The 20,996-nt window shown below is 43.8% G+C and overlaps 1 protein-coding gene across 4 annotated transcripts in view; it reads left to right on the forward strand.

Moving 5' to 3' along the window:
• The window catches only part of AKAP11 (A-kinase anchoring protein 11), a 59,831-nt gene that overhangs the window by 20,706 nt on the left and 18,129 nt on the right, over window positions 1-20,996 (forward strand). For all 4 annotated transcript variants that reach the window (XM_075563027.1, XM_075563026.1, XM_075563029.1 and 1 more), the window contains exons 4-7: window positions 3,802-3,849; window positions 5,206-5,340; window positions 7,824-8,088; window positions 8,678-13,163. In XM_075563027.1, the coding sequence (XP_075419142.1) occupies window positions 3,802-3,849; window positions 5,206-5,340; window positions 7,824-8,088; window positions 8,678-13,163 (4,934 nt within the window). The remainder of the gene's footprint in view (window positions 1-3,801; window positions 3,850-5,205; window positions 5,341-7,823; window positions 8,089-8,677; window positions 13,164-20,996) is intronic.

Genomic DNA, 20,996 nt, shown 5'->3' on the forward strand with positions numbered 1-20,996 from the left:
GGTGAGCAGTCTAATGTCTAACTCATAGTGCCACCAGCCTTCCTGCATTCAGTGTATTGGCATTGAACATACTACAGTATCTGTGCTTTATTCAATAATATTCTCATCACGTGTTTCTACGCCAAAACATAAAATCGATGCTTGTTCCGTATACTCGTTTTTGGCTATTGGTAGATTTCTCGACTGTTTAAAGTCAGTGCTTTGATTTAGAAAAGTGATAACTTTATCTTTGAAATTAAGATACTTTATTATTTCAGACTGAGTTTTGGTCATCTATTTTTCTACTGTATCCAGTGTTTCCTTCCCTTTATAAATGGGAGTTAGAGCTTTCCCTAGAGTATAGCCATAGTCTATTCCCCTATTTGTTACAAAATAGAGGGAGGAGGTGTCAGGTTGCTATAGCTCCGAGCTGATGCAACATGTCAACTTTTTTGTTTGAAACGAGGGATTTCCTCAGGAAATCTTGATTGTTCCGAGTCCTGAGAATGACTCTCTTCTTTTTCCTGGACACCAAATCTGACCCAGCGGCTGCAGTGCTCTCCGACCCTAGTCGTCTTCTGTGTCAGACCCTCTTCTCTGCGCCTGTCGTGATCTTCTTGGGTAGCCTTTTCACTTCGTTGTTTCATTTCAATGGCTCTAAAAGAAAAGCTTCTTTAAAAAAAGTATTTTGGGAAGCCCACGGTTCTGACTCATCGCCGCCTGAGGGCGGGGCAGAGCTGCTCCCAGGGTTTCCGTGCTGCCCACCTTTATGGGGGCAGCTAGCCTTCTCGTTGGCGTGTTCGAACCCTCCCCCTTGTGCTTGGCTGCTTGGTGCTGAGCCTGTGGCGCTGCGGAGCTGCTTCCTGCACATTTGCACTTCCTGCTGCCAGATGTGTCCTTCTAGCCCCACACACATGGGGATCTACGTGGGTGTCCACCCTCTCTCCAGCTCTCTCCAGTGGGAAACTCAGCTCTGGCGTTCTGGTTACTATGTGCTTTTCTCTCTGACATTGGGCCTCGTGGGTGAGTTGCTGGTCACACTAATGTAACCAGGTTAGATGGCCTTAGAAAGTCATTGAGAGGGGGAAAATTATAGACACCAATGTTTTTTTTTTAAATCATTGCATTGGGGGCTTGCACAATTCTTATCACAATCCATCCATCCATTCATTGTGTCAAGCACATTTGTACATTTGTTGCCATCATCATTCTTAAAATATTTTTGCCTTCTCTTTGAGCCCTTAATATTGGCTCCTCATTTTTCTACCCCCTCCCTCATAAACCCTTCATAATTCATAAATTATTATTATTTTGTCATATGTTACACTGTCTGATGTCTCCCCATGCCCACTTCTCTGCTGTCAATCCCCCAGGGAGGAGGCTATACGTAGATTCTTGGAATTGGTTCCCCCTTTCCACCCCACATTCTCTCCGCCCTCCAGGCATCGCCACTCTCACCACTGGTCCTGAAGGGGTCATCTCTCCTGGACCCCCTGTGAAACCAATGTATTTTTAAGGCCAAAACTTTCAGTTTACTGAGGTGACTTTTAGAAATTACATTCACTGCTATTTCACTTTCATATCAGAATGCATGTGTGACTCTTTTTTTGCTTCTTTTGTCAAATTATCAAGACAAAAAAAAATCTTCTAAATGCATTTATACTTCCTCTCCCCCAAACACACATACATATAAGCACACAGTTGAAAGTTGTTCGTATTCCAGCATGAACTGAGGAACCTGGGAGATACAGGCAGTCAGTGATCAGCTGCTGGCCTAAAGGTTGGGGGTTCGCCCCCATCTGGCAGCTCTGTTGAAGAAAGGCTTGGCAGTCTCAGCCACAGTCACTCTTCAGTCGACTCAGTTTTTCTCACCTGTGGCAAACTTCCGGTGCCCCTCTGCCCTCAAATTTCTCTTCATCGTTGTCACGTAGTGCTTTTCAGAGTCCACATCCCTGGGTCAGGCCTTCCTTGATAAATAGGACATACAACCCTCTTCCGGTACCATCAACTTAGAATCTCTTGCATTCAGTAAAAGAAACTTGGAAATAACTAAAGGAGTTCATGTCTAGTTGAGGGTGTGCATATCTCAGCAGCTCTTGAAAGAAGGAAGGACATAAGAATAGCGAGTGCCTATTAGGAGCCTGGTGTCATAGTGGGCTTTACACGTTGGCCTGCTATCTTTGGCATGGTCAGCGGTTCAAACTCACCAACCTCTCTGTGAGAGAAAGATGAGGCTTTGGGATCCTGTAAAGATTTACAGCCTCTAAAAGCCACAAAGGCTTGTCCTGTAGGATCGCGATGAGTCAGAATTGACTCAGTGGGAATGAGTTTGGATTTTTTTAGATTGTGCTAGGCACTTTCCTCGATGCTATCTAATTAACCCTGACATCTGTAGGAGGGAGTTCTGTGCATAACATTTTAAACAGGACGAGAGAGGTTTATGTAGACATTTGGAAATTAAACTATTTCAGTTGGTTTACTGTAACATTTCTATGAAATAATAACAATACCAATAATTGATTGGAATTAAGATCCTAGGGTAATTTAAACTTCTGACTTGCTTCCGAATCATTAGACTCCAGTCAGTGTTGCCTTTCATTTTCAGTGTTGTGTTTTTCCGCCACAGTACTTGCTTGGTAAACAGGCTACTGCTCCATCCTCAAATAGAGGACAGTTCTTTCTATGGTAGTGGAGATTTTAATTTATAAAGCAACGTTTATTTTTCTAGAGTATAATAACATGTATTCCTTATGGAAAGAACACTGAGAGTGTAAAGGAGAAAGTAACTACCATTAGAGCAATGAGTTAAGATTACAAAGCCAAAGGACCGGGGGTGAGGGGGAGACGAAGGTCACCCGTCACTCCATCATTCAGTGTATTTGAGCCACTTACAGATCACATTGACCCTAAGGGACAGGGTCGATCTGCCCCTGTGGTTTCTGGGCTGGCGGTCTTGACGGCAACTGGAAGCCTTGTCTTTTCTGCCGGGCACAGCTGGTGGATTTGAGCTGCTCTCCCCTGGGCACCAGGTCTCCAAGGGAGACCGCTCAAGTGGCGGCTCCGGCTCTAGCACGCTTTTGTAGGAGGTTCTTAGTACAGGGCTCCCAGCGCCAGAGGGAACATTTGCTCCCTTTCTTTGTGGTAGGGGGCCCCTCTGATCTCCGCTTACTTGCTTAATCTTTTTTTTAATTAAAAAAAAATCCTCTAGTCTACATCCTACAGCATTAACATCACACAGGATAATTACGTTAGATCACAAAATGGAAGACAGTTACATTCTACTAAGAATCATGACCCAGGCAAGCTCGCGCGCACGCATGCACACACGCACACACACACCCCCCCCCCGTGTCCTACCTCTTATGCAGGGCCGTCCTCTTTTTCTCCGCCCCTCTACCTTACAAGCATGATGTCCTTTTCCAGGGACTGGTCTCCGAACAGCATGTCCAAAGTACATGAGGGCCTGCCTAACCCAAACGCTTTCCTCAGCGAGGACTTTGCTCCGGCAGAGAAGAGGCGGGGGTTGTCGAGGATCAGGTGGGAGAAGACTGGAGCAGTGTAGGTGAGAGGTGGTGGCAGTGGGGAGGCTGCGATTGTCGTGTGGGAGTTAGAATTGATGGAACCTGTTCGTGTGGTAGATGTGAGGGTGTTTCAAGAACTACAGCATGGAGCCAAGCCTACGATGAGAAGATCTTTTAGATCATCTTTTAAAACAAAGAAATTATCCCGCCCAAGACAGAAGTTTTATATCTGACGTGCAATTCTTCTGTTTCGCAGATCCGTCAGAAATCATTAACGGAGTTTTATTCTTGTCTTTTTCAGGTCACGTTTCTGGGTTTCAATGAAGAAACAGATACTGCTCATTTGCAGGTGAGATCCCTGTATTGAACTGGAAAGAGTTGTGAGAGGTATCTTGGAACCAGTATTAGTGTGGAAGCTTTGCCTTAGCAGTTTAAAATCGACCCTCATCTCTACTGGTATTTTCCTGTTAAAAGTTAAAGGTTGACATTTGAGTTCAACTTTTGAGTGTGCTCTGGCTCACTTGTGCGTGTGTGCATGCGCACGCGCGTGTGTTTTACTTGAAGGTTCTTGTAACAGAGGGCAGCAGGTATATATGTTAGAAGACCGCAAAAGCCTCTTTTTTGAGAAGGTTGCAAACCACAGGCTAACTAGTTCTCTGTGCATTCTGTAGATTGTAAGACTTGCATTTTTATTTAGATCCTATCAATAATCTGGCTTCCTCAGGAAAAAATCTTCTGTTTTTAATTGAGATAGACTTGCATTTAAAAGATAAACTTTCTAAAAAGTAATGATAGTCAGTGTAAAGCTTTTAAATTGCTTGATGAGGCAGGAATTTTACAAAGAATTCACATTTGAGGTTCTGATCAGGGAGGGAGAGCTGAGTTACATAAAGGGTTGTTTCAGTGTGCATGTGATAGTAGAGACTCTTCTAGTAGAGGAAGACATTGACACAGTTCAGTTCTTTGGAGTAATTTAATTGGTGGTTATCAATGAAACTGTCGTGTGTCTTGTGCACTCTCTTGAAGTTTGGACAAAAGGAATGTGCTCCTAAGAACATAACGCTGGAAGAGATGCGTTCCTAAGTATTTCCCTACTACTCTACTTCCTATTTCAGTGTTACTGATCAATTCCTGGTAACATATGAAGGAGCGTACTCTAGAAGGGACCAGGAGTTTTAACATTCCTCAGCCAGCTGATAAATTATTTACATAGAAAGGACAAAGCAGGACAGGTCTTAAAAATGACTTTTCTTTTCCAACTCCCTCAAGTTTTTATTTAAAGTGTGACACAATACAATACTTTGGAGAGGAAAGGTAGAAAAACAGGCTTGTATTAGGCAAACATAAAACCCAAGCTCTGAAGAAGTCTATCACCAAGAATCTTGTATGAAAAATTCCAAAGTTTAACCTGAGAATTGTAGATTAACATTTCTTTAATATGTTTATTTTAATGCCTAATGATGTGTGAGATGCACTATGTCGAATTAAAAAAATTTCTTAATAGGTATATGTTGAAAGAGCTACAGGAATATTAATTTAGCTATGTCTAATGTTCTTTAAGAGTGGATTATCTGAAGATGGTACATTGCTTATCTTAAACATAATGATTCAGAAAGTGCATCAGCCAGCTGACTTAGGATATATGAATATGGTCTAAGTTATAAGAACCTGAAGAGTTATTTATTGTGTTGTTATTTTAAATTAGGATTTAGCCGCATTATCTTTGGAACTTCCAGATCTTCTGAATTCACTCCACTTCTGCAGTCTAAATGAAAATGAAATTATTTGTATGAAGGATATTAAAAAATCATCAGAAATGAACAATGGTCCTCTAAATCAGGTAGCTTTTAAAGATCATTTCTAATGAGTTTTTCATGGAAAATTTTATAATGGTCTAGACTCTAGAGTATCAAACTTTTAAATAGTTGAATGAACTTTTTTTTTAATATTCCTTTCTTATGTTCATAAAAACATCAAGCTCACAAAACATTGAAATTATTGAAGGCTGGAATAGTTTTGGTACTGCTTATGAATAAAACTTCCTGTGTATGAAGCTCCATAAACAGGATGTAAATCTGTATGATTACTATTCCCCCCTGCCCCCTTTCCCACCCACAATTTGTTATGTCTTAATTTCTTGAAGTTTTGTCTTTGTTTAAGCTATGGAGCTTTTTCCTTTTTTTGTGGGCAGTCTCACTTTCATAAAAATAGGAGGGGTCATTGGGCCTCCACTCAAGTACTCCCTCAATGCAAGAACACTTTGTTCTATTAAACTGGCATTCCATGATGCTCACCTTCCTGACACGATCGCTGAAGGCAAAGCGGCGATAAAAGCTGATGGTGCCCGGCTATCAAAAGAGACAGCTTCTGGGGTCTTAAATGCTTGAAGATAAACTAGCGGCCATCTAGCTGAGAAAGCAGCAAAGCCTACATGGAAGAAGCACATCAGCCTGTGTGATCACGAGGTGTCGGGATCAGGTATCAGGGGTCAAAGAACAAAAAATCATATCATTGTGAATGAGGGAGAGTGCGAAGTGGGGACCCAAAGTCCATCTGTAGGCAACTGGACATCCCCTTACAGAAGGGTCGCAGTGAGGAGATGAGCCGGTCAGGGTGCAGTATAGCAATGATGAAACATACAACTTTCCTCTAGTTCTTAAATGTTTCCTCCCTACCACTATCATGATCCCAAGTTTACCTTATCAATCTGGGTGGACCAGAGGGTGTACACTGGTACAGGTAGGAACAGGAAACACAGTGAATCCAGGACAGATGATTTCTTTAGGAACAGTGGTGAGAATGTTGATACCAGGAGAGTGGAGCGAAGGTGGGGTAGAAAGGGGGAACCGATTACACGGATCTACATATAACCCCCTCCCTGGGGAATGGGCAATAGAAAAGTGGGTGAAGGGAGATGTTGGACAGTATAAGACATGACAATAATAATTTATAAATTATTAAGGGCTAATGAGGGAGGAGAGTGCAGGGAGGGAGGGGAAAAAGGAGCTGCTACCTAGGGCTGAAGTAGAAAGAAAATGTTTTGAGAATAATGATGGCAAGAAATGTACTAATGTGCCTGACACACGGATGGATGTTTAGATTGTGATAAGAGTTGTACAAGCCCCCAATAAAATGATTTAAAAAATAGCGGTATTGGTGGTTTTTGAAAAATTCCATTATCTTCTGATTCTATTCTTCCACAATTTTTTTGAAGCTCCCCCATACTGTGTTTTATTTCTATTTATTTTTTAAAACATTTTATATAACTCTTATCACAATCCATACTGTGTTTTAAAGAATGTACTTCAACTAATTATCTGGTTAAGGAAAAAGCCCTGTGTAATGTTACCATCTGCTATTTCATTATTTCAGGCAGTTATTTTGCAATGCTCAGCTTCTACTTGTTTACTCGTCGGAGAAAGAGGAGGCTTTCTACCCCCTGACTAGTTAGTCTTAGAACCCCCCAGGGGTAGTTCTGCCTGTCCTGTAGGACCACCAACTGTTGAATCTACTTGATGGCAGTGAGTGAGTGACTTGTTTACTCCGTATGCTGTTGCTGGTAACACATGAAAGAAGAAAAAATTCTTTGCATTTTAGGAGGTAAAACATTTACACATAAGCCCTCAGGTTTGGAATTAGCGTCCTCTATTCAGGCATAGTAGCCTATCCTACTCATTCTGACAACCGCTGGCCTCACGTCGTTCCTTATATCCCCCCCCCCCCCCCCAATCATCTTCATGTTTGTTCTCCTTTCCTTGTTAGGATGTAGATATGATTAGTTATTGTACATAGTTTCTAGTCCAGAAAATTACTCTTGTCATCGTTTGCATTTTGAAGACACTATGTTTAGGGAAGAGCACCGGCGACTTGTGTTCTTAATCAAAGTGGCAGACATGGGAAGTTGTGGGAATTTAGCCGAGAGGGGCAGTTCCTGTGTTGCAGTAGAAGGGAAGGTGCGTCAGGCCGAAAGCCAGACAGCCTGGCTCCTGACCTGAGGCAGTGAACCTGAAGTATGAAAAACCATGGGGCTGTACACTGAGAGTACGGACACACCTTGCTACAGGAGCAGGGTAGAATGGAGGTGTCATGGCAGTTTTACATAGGATAAGTGGAATTTTAACACGCGGGTCAGAGAGGAGAAAACGTTTGGGAAATGAGATAGATTGACGAGAAAAAATACTGATCGTGTTATAAAACCCAGGAGCCTTTTTGGCCGACATTGTGTTTTTTTTCTAAGACGGTCGTGTTTGGGGGCTTTACTTCTTGGTAATGTTTTACATTTGTAATTGAAATCCTTTTCTACCATCTCCCATCTTCCCCAAGAGCCATCCTTCTGGAATGCTTTGTGTCATGAAAGTGTCACCCACGTTACCAAGACTCCGACTTGATTTTATATTCAGCCTGCTAAGTAAATATGCGACCGGCATCCGATACACCCTGGAAACGTACTTGCACCCGAGGGGCCCACAGGAGTCCACGAAGGAAGACGACGACGACACTAACCAGTCGGTGTCTTCCATAGAGGACGACTTTGTCACCGCCTTTGAACACTTGGAGGGAGACGAGGCTTCCCCCCCGGATCATGACGGTCTGTTCTCTGCCAGACCTACCTTTTCTGGAGATGGGGATGCAAGCGCAGGGAGTGCACTCTGGGATGTTTCAAGGCAGACTTGCTCATGAAATTCCTTTTGAAATTTGACCCAGTTTAGACATATTTAACCTTTGCTGCTGATTGCCTGTGGAATTAAATTTTGTTTTGAGGGGGAAGTACTTTTAAAGTTGATTATTGTCTGCTTTTTTGCTTTGCTCTTTCTGTTTTTTGGCCGAAATCCTGTTTCCCTCATTATCTTAATTGCCTGTGTCACTTTCCAGAAGAATTAGCTTTGTGAGAGAGTCTCTATTATTGTTTGTGGTATATGGGACAGCACGCTGAGTGTGCCAGCGCACTATACATCCCCAGGCACAGAGGGAAATGCCGTTATTTTGGTAAAAGGTCTATTTTGTATTTGCTTCCAAATGTGACATGGGATGAAGGTGTTAAACAGTGTAGAGTTGAGAAGACCCTTAAGTTCTAAAGCAGTAGCTCATGCTTTAAAGATTCACATGATGATTTACGGTAGTTATTTACAACAGTTCTGTTGGAACATAATTGGTTTATTTTACCCTTTACACTACAGGAATGAACCTTTCTGCCCTAAGGAGCCAGTGTGACGCTGCTTCACAGACGGCTTCTGGACACCAGTTGGACTTGCAGGGCCTACGGAGTCTGGCTAGCTCTGGGCAGCGGAAACCCTCCGCTTCCTTTGTCAACATTCTGGGACACGCAGAGGTTTCCTCGGTGAAAGCTTCAGTCACGACATCGGTTTCTGAGCCTTGGATCCAAAGGAGTTTCTACAGGTCCACTCATGCTTCTGACAGAGGTAGCGAAACACAGAACAGCTTTTTTTCGTCTTCTCCTGCCTACTCTTCCGAGTCAGAATGCTCGAGTCCAAGTCCTGTTATTTTCTTGGATGAAGAAGGATATCAAAAAAGTTTGAAAGCAAAACTTGAGCTGCCGAAAATTCCCGTGACGAAAGATGACATAGAGGATTCAGACTCAGAAGTGAGCGAGTTTTTTGATAGTTTCGACCAGTTTGATGAGCTAGAAGAAACCCTGGCCACCTCTGGTATGTCTATGAAAGCTCCTGCCAAGGGGAAGCTGTTGAAAAAGAAAGGACACGGACATGAGAAATGTCTAACCACGACGATGAACCCTCAAAAGTTCAAGTCTGACTGCCCAGCTCTCCCAGCCAATGTTAGAAAACCCACTCCCCGGAAACCAGGCTCCCCATACAGTAACCCCGGGGAGGCTCCAGACTCCCCTCGGCCAGTGCCCGCCTCCGGGGAAGACAGTGGCTTGTTTAGTCCCATTCGGGCCTCTGCCTTTAGCCCGCTCGGCGGCTGTGCTCCCACGGACTGCCTTTGCCAAGCCCATGCTGGCGGAGATCGGGCTCCTGAGCATCCCGGGTCTGTGTATTACACATACGAGGATTATGCCAACAGCGTTTCGTGCAAAGTACTCGATTCAGTTCTTCGAACCCAACACACCAATTCACTGGCCAACCCTGATGGCGGCATGGAAAGGCAGGGAGATAAACCAGCAACTCTCAAGCCTGGGAACCTTGATCGGCACGGCAAATCCAAGAGCAAGTCCTTGCTGATCAAGGGTGGCATTCAGCAATTGGCCGCAGATCTTGTGGCAAAGAGCTTTGGCAGTGCGTTCAAAGACTTACAGAAAGGAGTCACTTCCTGCACCAGTGCCGTGTGCCACTTGGCCATCAAGTTGACAGCGTCTGTTTTCCAGGTGGCATTTGATGAACTGAGGCGCCAGCGTGCGTTTTCCCTGAAGGAACGTGCCATTGGAGGCCTGGCGAATTTTTTGGTGAGCGAAGCTTTCTGCAGCGCTTTAAAAGATTTGCAGTATATCAAGAAGCAGATCTTCACAAACACAGTTGCCAGTTTTGCTGCAGATCTTGCGGAAGAGCTGGTTTTCGAAGGCATCATGGAAGTGTGCCAGTTTTCCTATCGGCCCACTCCTGCCTTCCCCCAGTGCAAGTCCTTTGATTACGAAGACAAGGTTGTCAAGTCCTATGCGCGAGAGTTATCTGAGTCCGTCATACAGGAAGCATTCATTGAGCTTTCACAGGTGGACATGACTCTCCCCAGCAAAGCAGGAGTTGGTTTTTCTACTGGTCACACAAAGGGTGTGGGTGAAGTGAGCCCAGCGCCGTCCCGACAGCCCTCCACCGCTGCCCTGACTTGTAACGGTCCAGCTCCCGTGGTGACACAACCAGCGCAGGAATATAGGAAAGAATACACCGTCCAGCAGGCCTTGTTTTGCACTTCTGGAATCGCTACTTCCGTACCAGTGCCCTTGGCAGGAAGTTGCCTTCTCCCGTGCCGTAGTTCCTCTAAGAGCTATCTGGCAAAGGCTCCTCTGCCAGCTCAGGAAAGCCGGCTGATGAAAGAGTCACATGGTGATTCTACCCAGGCACGTGCGACTTCAGGACGCAGCGAAGGGGAAGTGGCTTGTCTCCGAAGTATCTGTTTGCCTGCAGATTCAGAACGCCATCCGATTAACCAGAGCGATTTTAAACCAACTCAAGATGGTATGGAAATGCAGAATGCTGCAGAAGTAGCCAGCGATCCTGCCATCATTAACAGCTTTTCTGCAGCCATGGTGCACACGATCGTCAATGAAACGTTGGAGTCTGTGGCATCGCTCCGAGTTACAGATGACGTCCTGAGGACAACCGAGGGGCAAAGCCTGCCTGTCCTCTCTGACCGAACAGCATGGCAGCAGGGCAGTGCTAGTATGAAGGACGAGTTTGCTGATAGATTATCTCAATCTATTATTAAACATTCCACAGACAAAGGCAAGCCAGTGATTGCAAATACAGATCAGAATGGGGTGAGCAAGGAAGGCTGGCTTGTTCCAGGAGGAGAGTCACCGTTGATCTTGTCCAAGTTCCCCAAATTGCTTGACCCTCTAGATCACCGCATGCTTGCAGCCGGCAAGGGTTGTGCGCCCCATTGTCAAGACCCCCCGGCTCATGCATTTCCCCTCGAGCCAGCAGTTCCGTGTCCAGCTGTGGCCGTTCCAGAGTCGGACTCGAAGGGGCTTGCCAAGGAGAAACCAACACAGAAGCATAGTTCACATGATCCTGCACTTGGACCCATGTGCTTTGGGCAAGAAAGTCCTTTCCCTCACGCCCATACTTTCCCATCGCCAGTGCTTGCCTGTGCTGATGGGTTGCACGTGGAAGATAAGCAGAAAGCCAGAGAGAGAAATGCCTTACCTGAAACTCCCCCGTCAACTCCGCTAGTGCCGTCCCAAGCTCGTCGTGAGTGGGACATCAAGAAGTTAACGAAAAAGCTCAAGGGAGAATTAGCAAAGGAGTTTGCGCCTGCTACTCCACCGTCCACACCTCGAAACCCAGCCGTTGGTGGCTTCGCTGCGAATGAACAGAACGCTATAGAAAAAGAAGAGTTCATGCTGAAGCTCATGAGGTCTCTTTCAGAGGAGGTTGAAAGCGGTGACGGTGAAGAGCACGCAGAGAAGCCAGAGCACGCGGGGAAGGAGATTCCGTTTGCAGACACGTTAGCCACGCACGTCATTTCTCTGGCAACTGAAACAGCAGCTTCTCATTTAGATTCTCAAGCAATTGAAGAACCCAAGGCTAAAAGCCCCGACTTACTGCATCTGCGTTGTCACACCAGTGTATCTCCTGCCGTTTTGAATCGCTCAGAGGAAAATTTACAAGCCTTGTGGAATTTTGCCGATGACATGGCGGCAGAGGTGATCACAGAAGCCGAGAAAACAGCCGAACTCAAAAGTTGTCTGCCTTCCAGGCAAAGGAAGAAGAGCTGTTCCACTGATGGTTTCGGTGTCCACAGAGGTGACCAACATGGCAGGGCACAAGAGAAGCTGGATCTAGATGCAGTCGCGCAGCCCCAAGAAGTGGATTCATTGACTGTCTCCTTACCACCCTCTACTGGCCTGTCAGGCTTGACATATAAGTACCCCAGCTGTGAAAGTGTGACAGACGAATATGCGGGCCACATGATCCAGATCCTGAAACAAGAAGGTGGCAATAGTGAGCTGATCCTGGATCAGTATGCCGACCGACTGGCGTATCGGTCTGTGAAATCAGGCTTACGAGAAGCAGTTACGGCCGCCCAGACGAAGAGCATCCCCAGACTGCTCCCTGCGCCAGGCTCGCCAGAGCAGACCACGAGCGAGCTGTTGCTGCTCTTAAATACAGACCACCACCAAGAAGTAGCTAGAAAAAGGCTAACTAACAAGAAGGGAGGCCACTTCTGTAAAACTCTTGAACGGACGCAAGATACGTGCAGAAAGGAGTACTCGGAACTGTACAGTTTTTCGTCCGCCCTCGCTCATAGCATAGCACGAGATGTTCAGAAAGAGCTGACGCTGTCTACAGTTGGCTTGCCAAAGTCCTTAACGGATTCTTGCCTTTATGAAAAATTGGGATGCGATGAAGCTCCCGAGTCTGGCATTGAACCAGGGTTCCCTAAGCCTCTCCGGCCCTCACAAGGTCACCTATTCTACCGCAGTCTCGGCAGTGTACGTGAACATGGTTGTGGAGACAGTGTTGTTCAGGCTGTAGAACGGTATGCTAAGAAAGTGGTGGAGGACACTTTAGCGCTCACGTTTGAGTCTGCAGTTTTCCCAGGCGCTGAGGCCACGGAATCAGCAGATAGGATTACTTATGCTGAAAAGTTGTCACCTCTTAGCAGCCAGGCTTGCAGGTACTGTAACCTGGAAGAGCTCCACGAATGCACCGGAAACTCTTCTCAGCACTTTTTCAGAAAGGATCCAGTTGCCAGTAGTAAGCCAGCTTCTAATTCGAAATTCAACAGCATCTACCAGAAATCCAGAATCTTCCACCTTGATGTTCCCCAAATCCATGTCAATCCTGATAAAAAGACAGTGCTTGCTGAGAAGATTGTTGCTGAAGCCATTGAAAAAGCAGAGAGCGAGCTGAGCAACACCAGTTTGGCAGCCGATAGTGGAATTGGACAAGATGGTGTGAGTTTTGCTGACAGCCTCACTGCCGAAGTCATGACAGCAGCAATGATGAGTGTTGGACATGATGGCAGGTACGTGTCAGTGTTTTGGGGGGACCTAATGTTAAAACGAAAAGTTAATAATCACATACGTTTTAGGCCCTGCTCAGAAAGGTACTAAGTTAACAACTTTTCATGTATCTGTATGTATTTCTTTTCTTTGAGGAGCAACTTTACCCATGTGCACGGCTGGAACATAAGGTTGAGGGAAAGGACAAACTAGTGGCCCAAGTACACACAACTATGAAGTGGGTTAAGTTGAATCAAGGAAACATTGGGAGAATTTCATGCATGGAATTTCATACATTTCAAATATGGAAATGTTGTCATTGGTCGTTGCCATGCAGTCAGTTCCCAACTCCTGGCTCTCACCGTATGTGCAGAGTAGAACTACTCTTGGGTTTAAAGGCTGTGACTTCAGAAGCAACTTGCCAGTCCAGATTTCTGGGGCACTTGTGAGTGTGAACCACCACCCAACAGGAGTTCCCAGAATCCTCAGGAGAAGGCCATGCCCACAGAGGCCTCATTGGCTCTGACCTGATTGACAGACCAGCCTCCACCTCTACCTCAAGTTGACAGTAGATTATGTAACTGCCACAAATATTAAGGCAATTAACTGTTTGCATTACCCAGGAACTCCTAAATAGAGAAGACCACTTCATTAAAGTACCACTCTGAGGTCACTTTACAGTGTTTTCTTACTTCCATTCACAAAGGTAAGTTTTCTTTTTTTACCAGGTGCTCTAACTAAGTACTACTGCCACTAGGTACCGCCTCTCTGGATAGGCCCACAGTGTGGCGGTCAGCCCTATAGATTTCTGTTTCTTAGCAGATTCGATCTATGCTTAGTGATTCAAATAAGTTAAAGCTCGCTTTTCACCCTCACCACGGCAAAACATCAGGACAGCCTGGTGTTACTAGTTCGTAAAACTCGATCATGTTAGTCCTGTTTTTCTCCCATTCCTTTTCGGAACAGTTGGTTATGTGGTTCATTTTTAGAAGTGCTTTCGCTTATCTGGGACCTCTTAGCTTTTTACATAAAGTTGGCAATTAGATTTTGCATTTATTTAAAGACTGATAGTGGAATCTGAATAAGAATTGTATTATATCTAGATTACTTTGGTAGTGTTGGCATTTTCACACTATGTCTTCCTGTGCATGAACATGGTGTATGTTTCCATTTTTGTAGGGGTCTTAGTGTCTTGCAGTTTTCCTTGTACAGGTCTCTTGTTTCTCTGGTTAGAGCTATCCCTAAGTGTTTCCTTTTTGGGTAGCCATCGTACATGGTGTTGTTTTCCTGATTGCTCCTCCAGCACGCGCTTTGTTAGCACGAAGGAATCTGACTGACTTTTGCATGTTCATCGTTTACTCTGCTGGTTTGCCAAATCTTTCAGTCCTTGTAACAATTTTCTTTTTGAGTCTTTGGAATTTTCTATTTATAGGGTCATACCATCTACGAGTCATCTACAAAGAATTTTTCCTTCTTTGCTGGTTTAATTTTCCTTTCTTGCCTTCTAGCTCTGGCTGACCTCCCTCATTGTATTGACTAGGCGTGGGTCTGAGAGGCATCCTTGTCTGATTCCAGTTTTCCAGGAGAATGCTTTCACTTTTCCTTTGTTGAGATGAACGTTGCCTTTTGGTTTTGTACACATGCCCTGTAACATGTTGGGAATAATTTCCCTACTATTCCTATTGTGTAAGTACTTTTATCAAGAATGGGTGTTGAATTTTGTCAAATGCCCTTTCATCAATTGATGTGATCATGTTGATCTTTTTCTTTGTTTTCACATGACTGGTGTCTCCCTTCATCCACTTTTCTGTTATCTGTCCCCCAGGGAGGGGGTTATATGTAGATCATTGTGATCGGTTCACCCCTTTTCCCTCCACTTTTCCCTTATCCTCTTGGTATCGCTACTCATTATTGCTTCTGAGGGGTTTATCTGTCCTATATTCCCTGTGTTTCCAACTCTTATTAGTACCCATGTACATGCTCTGGCCTAGCCAGATTTGTAAGGTAGAATTGGGACCATGATAGTGGGGGGGAGGGGGGGGAGGAAGCATTAAATAGAGGAAAGTTGTAGGTTTTATTGGTGCTATACTGCACCCTGACTGGCTCATCTCTCTTCCTTGTGACTCTTCTGTAAGGGGATGCCCACTTGTCTACAGATGGGCTTGGGCCTCCACTCTGCACTCCCCCTCATTCACATTGATATTATTTTTTTGTTCTGGATCTTTGGTGTGCTTCCTCCATGTGCACTTTGCTGCTTCTGAGCTAGATGGCGCTTGTTTCTCTTCAGGCTTTTAAGACCCTATTTGCTCTATCTTTTGACAGCCAGGCACCATCAGCTTTCTTCACCACATTTGCTTATGTACCCATTTTGTCTTTAGCGATTGTGTCGGGAAGGTGACCATCAAGGAATGCCAGGTTATTAGAACAAAGTGTTCTTGTGTTGAGGGAGTACTTGAGTAGAGACTCAATGTCCCTCTCCTCCCTCCATACTTAATGTATAAATATATGTACATGGATCTATTTCCCTGTTGTTATATATAAATATATTTACATGCCTATAATTTGACCTCTATAAATGCCGTTTGCCTCCTAGTTTTTCCCACTGGTCCCCGTATCATATACTGCCTTCATTCGGGTTTCAGTAATTCCTCTGTGCCCTCCTCACCTTCAATTTTAGATCACTTGTGTTCCCTTGTCCCTCGGTTTGTTGGCATACCCCTTCCTTTCCCCCGCCTCCCTTTCTCCTGTGTCCCCCAGGAGCCGTTGGTTCCGTTGTATTCTCCTTCGGCTTGTTTATCCTGCCTATCCTGTCTAGCTAGACATGCAGAGACAATAAACACAAAAACAAGACAGCAAAACAAAACAACAAAAGATAAAACCGCAAAAACAACAACAAAAAACCCAGTGACAATTTTTTTTTAAAGTCTAAAAATAGTTCCAGGTCTGGTTTTTTGACTGTTAGAGGAGTGTTTTCCAGTCCAGTCTGATGGGGTGCCATACTCTGGCCCCAAAGTTTATTTTTGATATTTCCTGGGGACTTCATTGCTTTGCTCCCCTTGCTGCTCTGTTGCACATCCTTCGCATTCTGGCTCGGCGTTGTGGGGCCGGAACAGCCGCAGTTCCCACATGGTGCCTCCAGTGCTGTCCCTCATAGCGCTGAGGGTCAGTGAGGGACGTCGTGTCTCATGGTGGGGCTGGCCCTATGGTCTTCCTTTTACGTTGGATGAGCACTACTTTTGCTTTGTTCCAGAAGTTTTGCTATGTTGTGTTTTATTCTCTGTAGATTTCAAAGAATTTTTATATTTCATTTCCAATTTCTTCCCTGCCACTTGATTTTCCTACTGTTGATTTCTAATTTTATACTGAAAAGATATTTTGTAATATCAGTGTTTTAAAATTTATTGGAGCTTGCTGTTTGGCCCAACATATCTTTTCTGGAGCGGTTCCACGTGGACTGGAAAGTATGCGTTTTTTATATTGAGTGGAATGTTGTGTTTGTGTCTGTGAGGTCAAAGTGATTGTTGCTTAGTTTGTGTCTTTGTTGAATTTCTGTATAATTGTTCGGTCCATTATCAGAAACGGTGTAGTGAAGTATCCTATTGTAGCTGTCTATTTCTCGCCAGCTAAATAAGAGCTTGATCAATGTATTTTGAGGCTCTTTCATTGTATATGTATATTATAGTTATGTCCTCTTGTTTAATTGACCCTTTATTCATAATGTAATGTCCTTCTTTGTCCCTTATACTGTTTTTTGCCTTAGTCTATTTTATCAGACATTACTATTGCCACTCATCCTTTTTATTTTCCCAGTACGTAATTTTTAGCCTATTTTCGTCTGTGGTGTATCTGTGGACAGCATATTAATGGGTACTATTTTCTTATATATTCTGTTTACCTTTGTATCTTGACTAGTGCATTTAAAATCAATTTGCATTCAGTGTAATTTTAGGAATTAATTTATTAGTGACATTTTTTCTGTCTTTTTTTTCTGTGGCAAGTGTATTTTGTTCTTGTGTTTTCTTCCTTGCTCTTTTGTCGTTTACTGAATCTTTCTGACGTTTTAATTTTTGTGAGGTTTATTCATTTTCTTTGAGGTTACCTGTGATTTATTCTTTTTTTCCTATGCTTCAGACGATATGCTCTGTTTTCAGTTTTACGTGACTGCTCTCTGTCGGAAAGTTCCACAGCTACACTGGTTCCTCCAGGGGCTTTGGTTGTTATCATGTTCAGCACAAATTGGTGTCTCTGATTGTCGTTAGTCATGTAGGTTTTGTTTCATTATACTTCTTACAACCCTGTCGTTTAGGCTGATAATCTTAATGGTATTTTCATTTATGTTAATTTCAGACTTTCTTTCTTCCTTTAACTTTTGTTGGTTCTGTGTTCAAAGAACTCCTCTTAGTTTTTATTGTGAAGGTGCTCTGGTTTCTATGAATTCTTTTAATTTCTGTTTATCTGGAAATTTTCCAGTTTTATTGTCATATTTGAGGAGGGACAGTGTTGCTGGGTATTTGATCCTGACTTGACAGTTTTGTCCCATTGTCTTCTTGCTTGTATGGAGTCTGCTGAAATATAAGATTAATGTTTATTGGCTCATGATTGTAGGTAAACGCCCCCCAAGCTGCTCTTGGGATCCTTTACTTGCCTGTGGTTTAGCAAAGTTTGATTACAATATGTCATGATGCTTTTCTTTTGGGGTTTCTTATGCTTAGGGTTAGTTCTCTTCTTAAATGTCTATCTTCTTATCTTTCATGATGTTAGGGACGCTTTCTTCCATCAATTTTTGGACATTTTTCTCTGGGTGTATTTGTGTGTATGAATGTCTCTCTTCTTGTTCTGGAATTTTGATCGCATGTGTTAATGCTCTTGATAGCATCCTACATAATTCTTTAGGGTTTTTAATGGCCTGTTTTTGCTTGGTTTGGTGGTGGTTTTATTTTTTTATAGCTCCTTTAGCAGACTATTGAGAGATTTGGTTTCAAGTTTAGCAATTTAGCCTTTTGTTGATTCAAACCTGTCATTTGCACTTTCAATATATTATCTGTTTCTACAGTCTTAGTATTAATCTTCTGGATTTCTATTTGCTGTTTTCATGTGGTTTCTAATTTTAAATTTGTTTGGTCAGTTTTTCTTTAAGTGTTTTCCTGAATTATTTTTTTAATTAAATCATTTTATCAGGGGCTCATGCAACCCTTATCACAATCCATACGTACATCAATTGTGTAAAGAACATCTGTACATTCATTGTCCTCATTATTTTAAAATTTTTTTGTTGTATGGTTTCATCTGCCGCTTATTCTGTCTCTTGGTTAATACATCGAAGGAGTCTTACCTTCTTTTAAGTTTCTTATCAGTGAGTTCCAAATCCTTTACTTCTTTTTTTTTATCCTTTACTTCTTGAGAAATGTCTTTTGGCTCTGTGTATTTGCCACTTGTTTGAGCCGTTCTATCTTCTTAAGTCATGTGAGCATACACTGTGTGTTGTCTTTCTGAAGCAGTAACCAACTACCACCTGGGAGGTGTGACAGAGAATGAGTGTGGGCCCCATTCTCTGGTTTACTGTTTGTGTAGTGAGTGCACTTACAGGTAAGTGCCACTGATGCTGGCTGATATTGATGCTCCTAGTACAGGAGTGGGGAATGGCCTGTACCCAGGAGGTATGGTAACAGAAGGTAATGTGTGTGATTGGGCCCTGTGAGCACAATTGCTATCTTTTGTTGAGTTGGACAAGCAAAAAGAGAGATTATTAACAAAATGAATACATAAACAAGGGCAAATTGTGGAAAGGAAAAGAAATTTGATAACAAAATGGGAAATAAAATCAAGAAGATTAAGAAAGACAAGATAAACTATAGTAAGCAACACTACAGAAGGAGAAAAAAAGCAAATAAAAGAAAGTACTGAAAAAACTGAAAGCAAAGAAGAAAAGAAAGGGAAAGGAAAGACGGAAGGCGGAGAAATGTAAGTGTGGAAAGGGAATTAAAAGGTTCAACTCCACCAGGGGCTCTGTAGAAGAAAGACGAGAGAGCCTTCCGCCATGGAGACGTGCAATCTGGGAAACCCTCTTTGGGTGGGTGTGGGATGGGAGGAGGTTCTGCTAGTGCTGACAGCTCTACTGTGTACTGGAAGAGACCCGTTTTGGTGCTCATTCTAACAAGGTGCACCCAACAGAATGCTCAAACTATAGAATGATGATATCATTGATAAGGCACACAAGTAAAATTTTGCTGAAGATCATCTAAGCATTACATTGACAGGAGACTAGCAGAGGTCAGGCCAGATTCAGAAGCTGACTTGGAACGAGGGGTATCGTTGCTAATGTCAGATGCCTGCTTAAAGCAGAGAACACCAGAAAGATGTTTACTTGTGTTTCATTGACTATGCCAAAGCATTCACCTGTGGATAAGCTTGAGAAAATGGGAATTCCAGAGCATGTCATTGTGCTCATTAGAAACTTGTCCATGGAGTACGAGGCAGTCAGTTGTAGGGCCAGAACATGACTTAGCAACAGGAAAGGTGGGTGCAGGGTTGCACCCTCTCACCATATTTGTCCATTCTATATGGTGAACAAGCATCAGAGAAGCTGGATTATAGTAAGACGAGTGTGGCATCAAGATTGGAGGAAGGTTTATTAACAACCCGCAGTGTGCAGATGACACAGCCAGGTGTGTTGGAAGTGAAAGTGAAGAGGACTGAAGCCCTTGCTGATGAAGGTCAAGGATTGTAACCTTTAGTGTGGATGACAACTCAGTGTGAAGTGGACTAAAATCCTCAGAACTGGACCAGTGCTTAATATCACAGTAATGGAGAAAAGATTGAAGCGGTAAAGGATGTAGTCTTGCTTGGATCCCTAGTCAATGCTCATGGAAGCAGCAGTCAATAGATCCAAACACGGGTTGTATTGGGTAAGCCTGCTGCACAAGACCGCTTTAGAATATTGAAGAACAAGGGTATTACTTAGAGGCCTACGATGTGCCTGATCCCAGCCGTGGGATTCTCCATTGCATCATGTGCACGTGAGAGTTGGACATTGAATAAGGACTGAGGAGGAATAGATGCATTTGAATTGTGGTGCTGAGAAGAATATTGATAGATAGCACCATGGACTGCTCAAAGGACACACCATCTCACTTGGAAAAAGTAAGGCCAGAGTCTGCCATAGAGGCAGTGTTGGCAAGACGTCATTGTACATACTTTGGACATGATGTCAGGAGAGACATGTTTGGTAAAGTGGAGGGGATGTGAAAAGGCGGAAGCCCTCGAGGTGGACTGACACGGTGGCTGCATTGTGGGCTCAGGCACAGGAATACTTGTGAGGAGGGCACAGGACTCTCAGTGTTCGGTTCTGTTGTGCACAGGGTCTCTATAGGTTGGAGTCGACTCTGTGTCACCTCTCAACTTGAGGGTATATGGGTGGCATTCAACCTGTCAATCAGCTCACAGCCTGATGGTGCCTCCTAGTGGGTGTGGCCCTGGGAACCTCCCCTTCTCTCTCTGCCTTCCTCTGCCTGCTGGTTGACCCTGGTTGCTGCTAGATACCTGGGATGTGTCCACTGCCATTGGATCCTCAAGACTGTGCGCCACCAGCCAGTGATCTTCCTGCGTTCTGCATCACTGCATGTGGCTGCCATGTGTCTGAAGAGGGACTTACGGACTAGTACTGGACTTACTGACATGAGTTGGACTGGGATCGGATATCTTCTTGATACATCAATACTTCTTGATCTAAAGCTCTTTCTTTTTTTTAAAAATCATTTTATCGGGGGCTCGTACAACTATCACAATCATACATCCATCCATTGTATCAAGCGCAATTGTACATTTGTTGCTATCATCATTCTCAAAACATTTGCTTT

The sequence above is a fragment of the Tenrec ecaudatus genome, chromosome 11 (assembly GCF_050624435.1).
Source record: "Tenrec ecaudatus isolate mTenEca1 chromosome 11, mTenEca1.hap1, whole genome shotgun sequence".
In the NCBI taxonomy this organism is placed as follows: domain Eukaryota; kingdom Metazoa; phylum Chordata; class Mammalia; order Afrosoricida; family Tenrecidae; genus Tenrec; species Tenrec ecaudatus.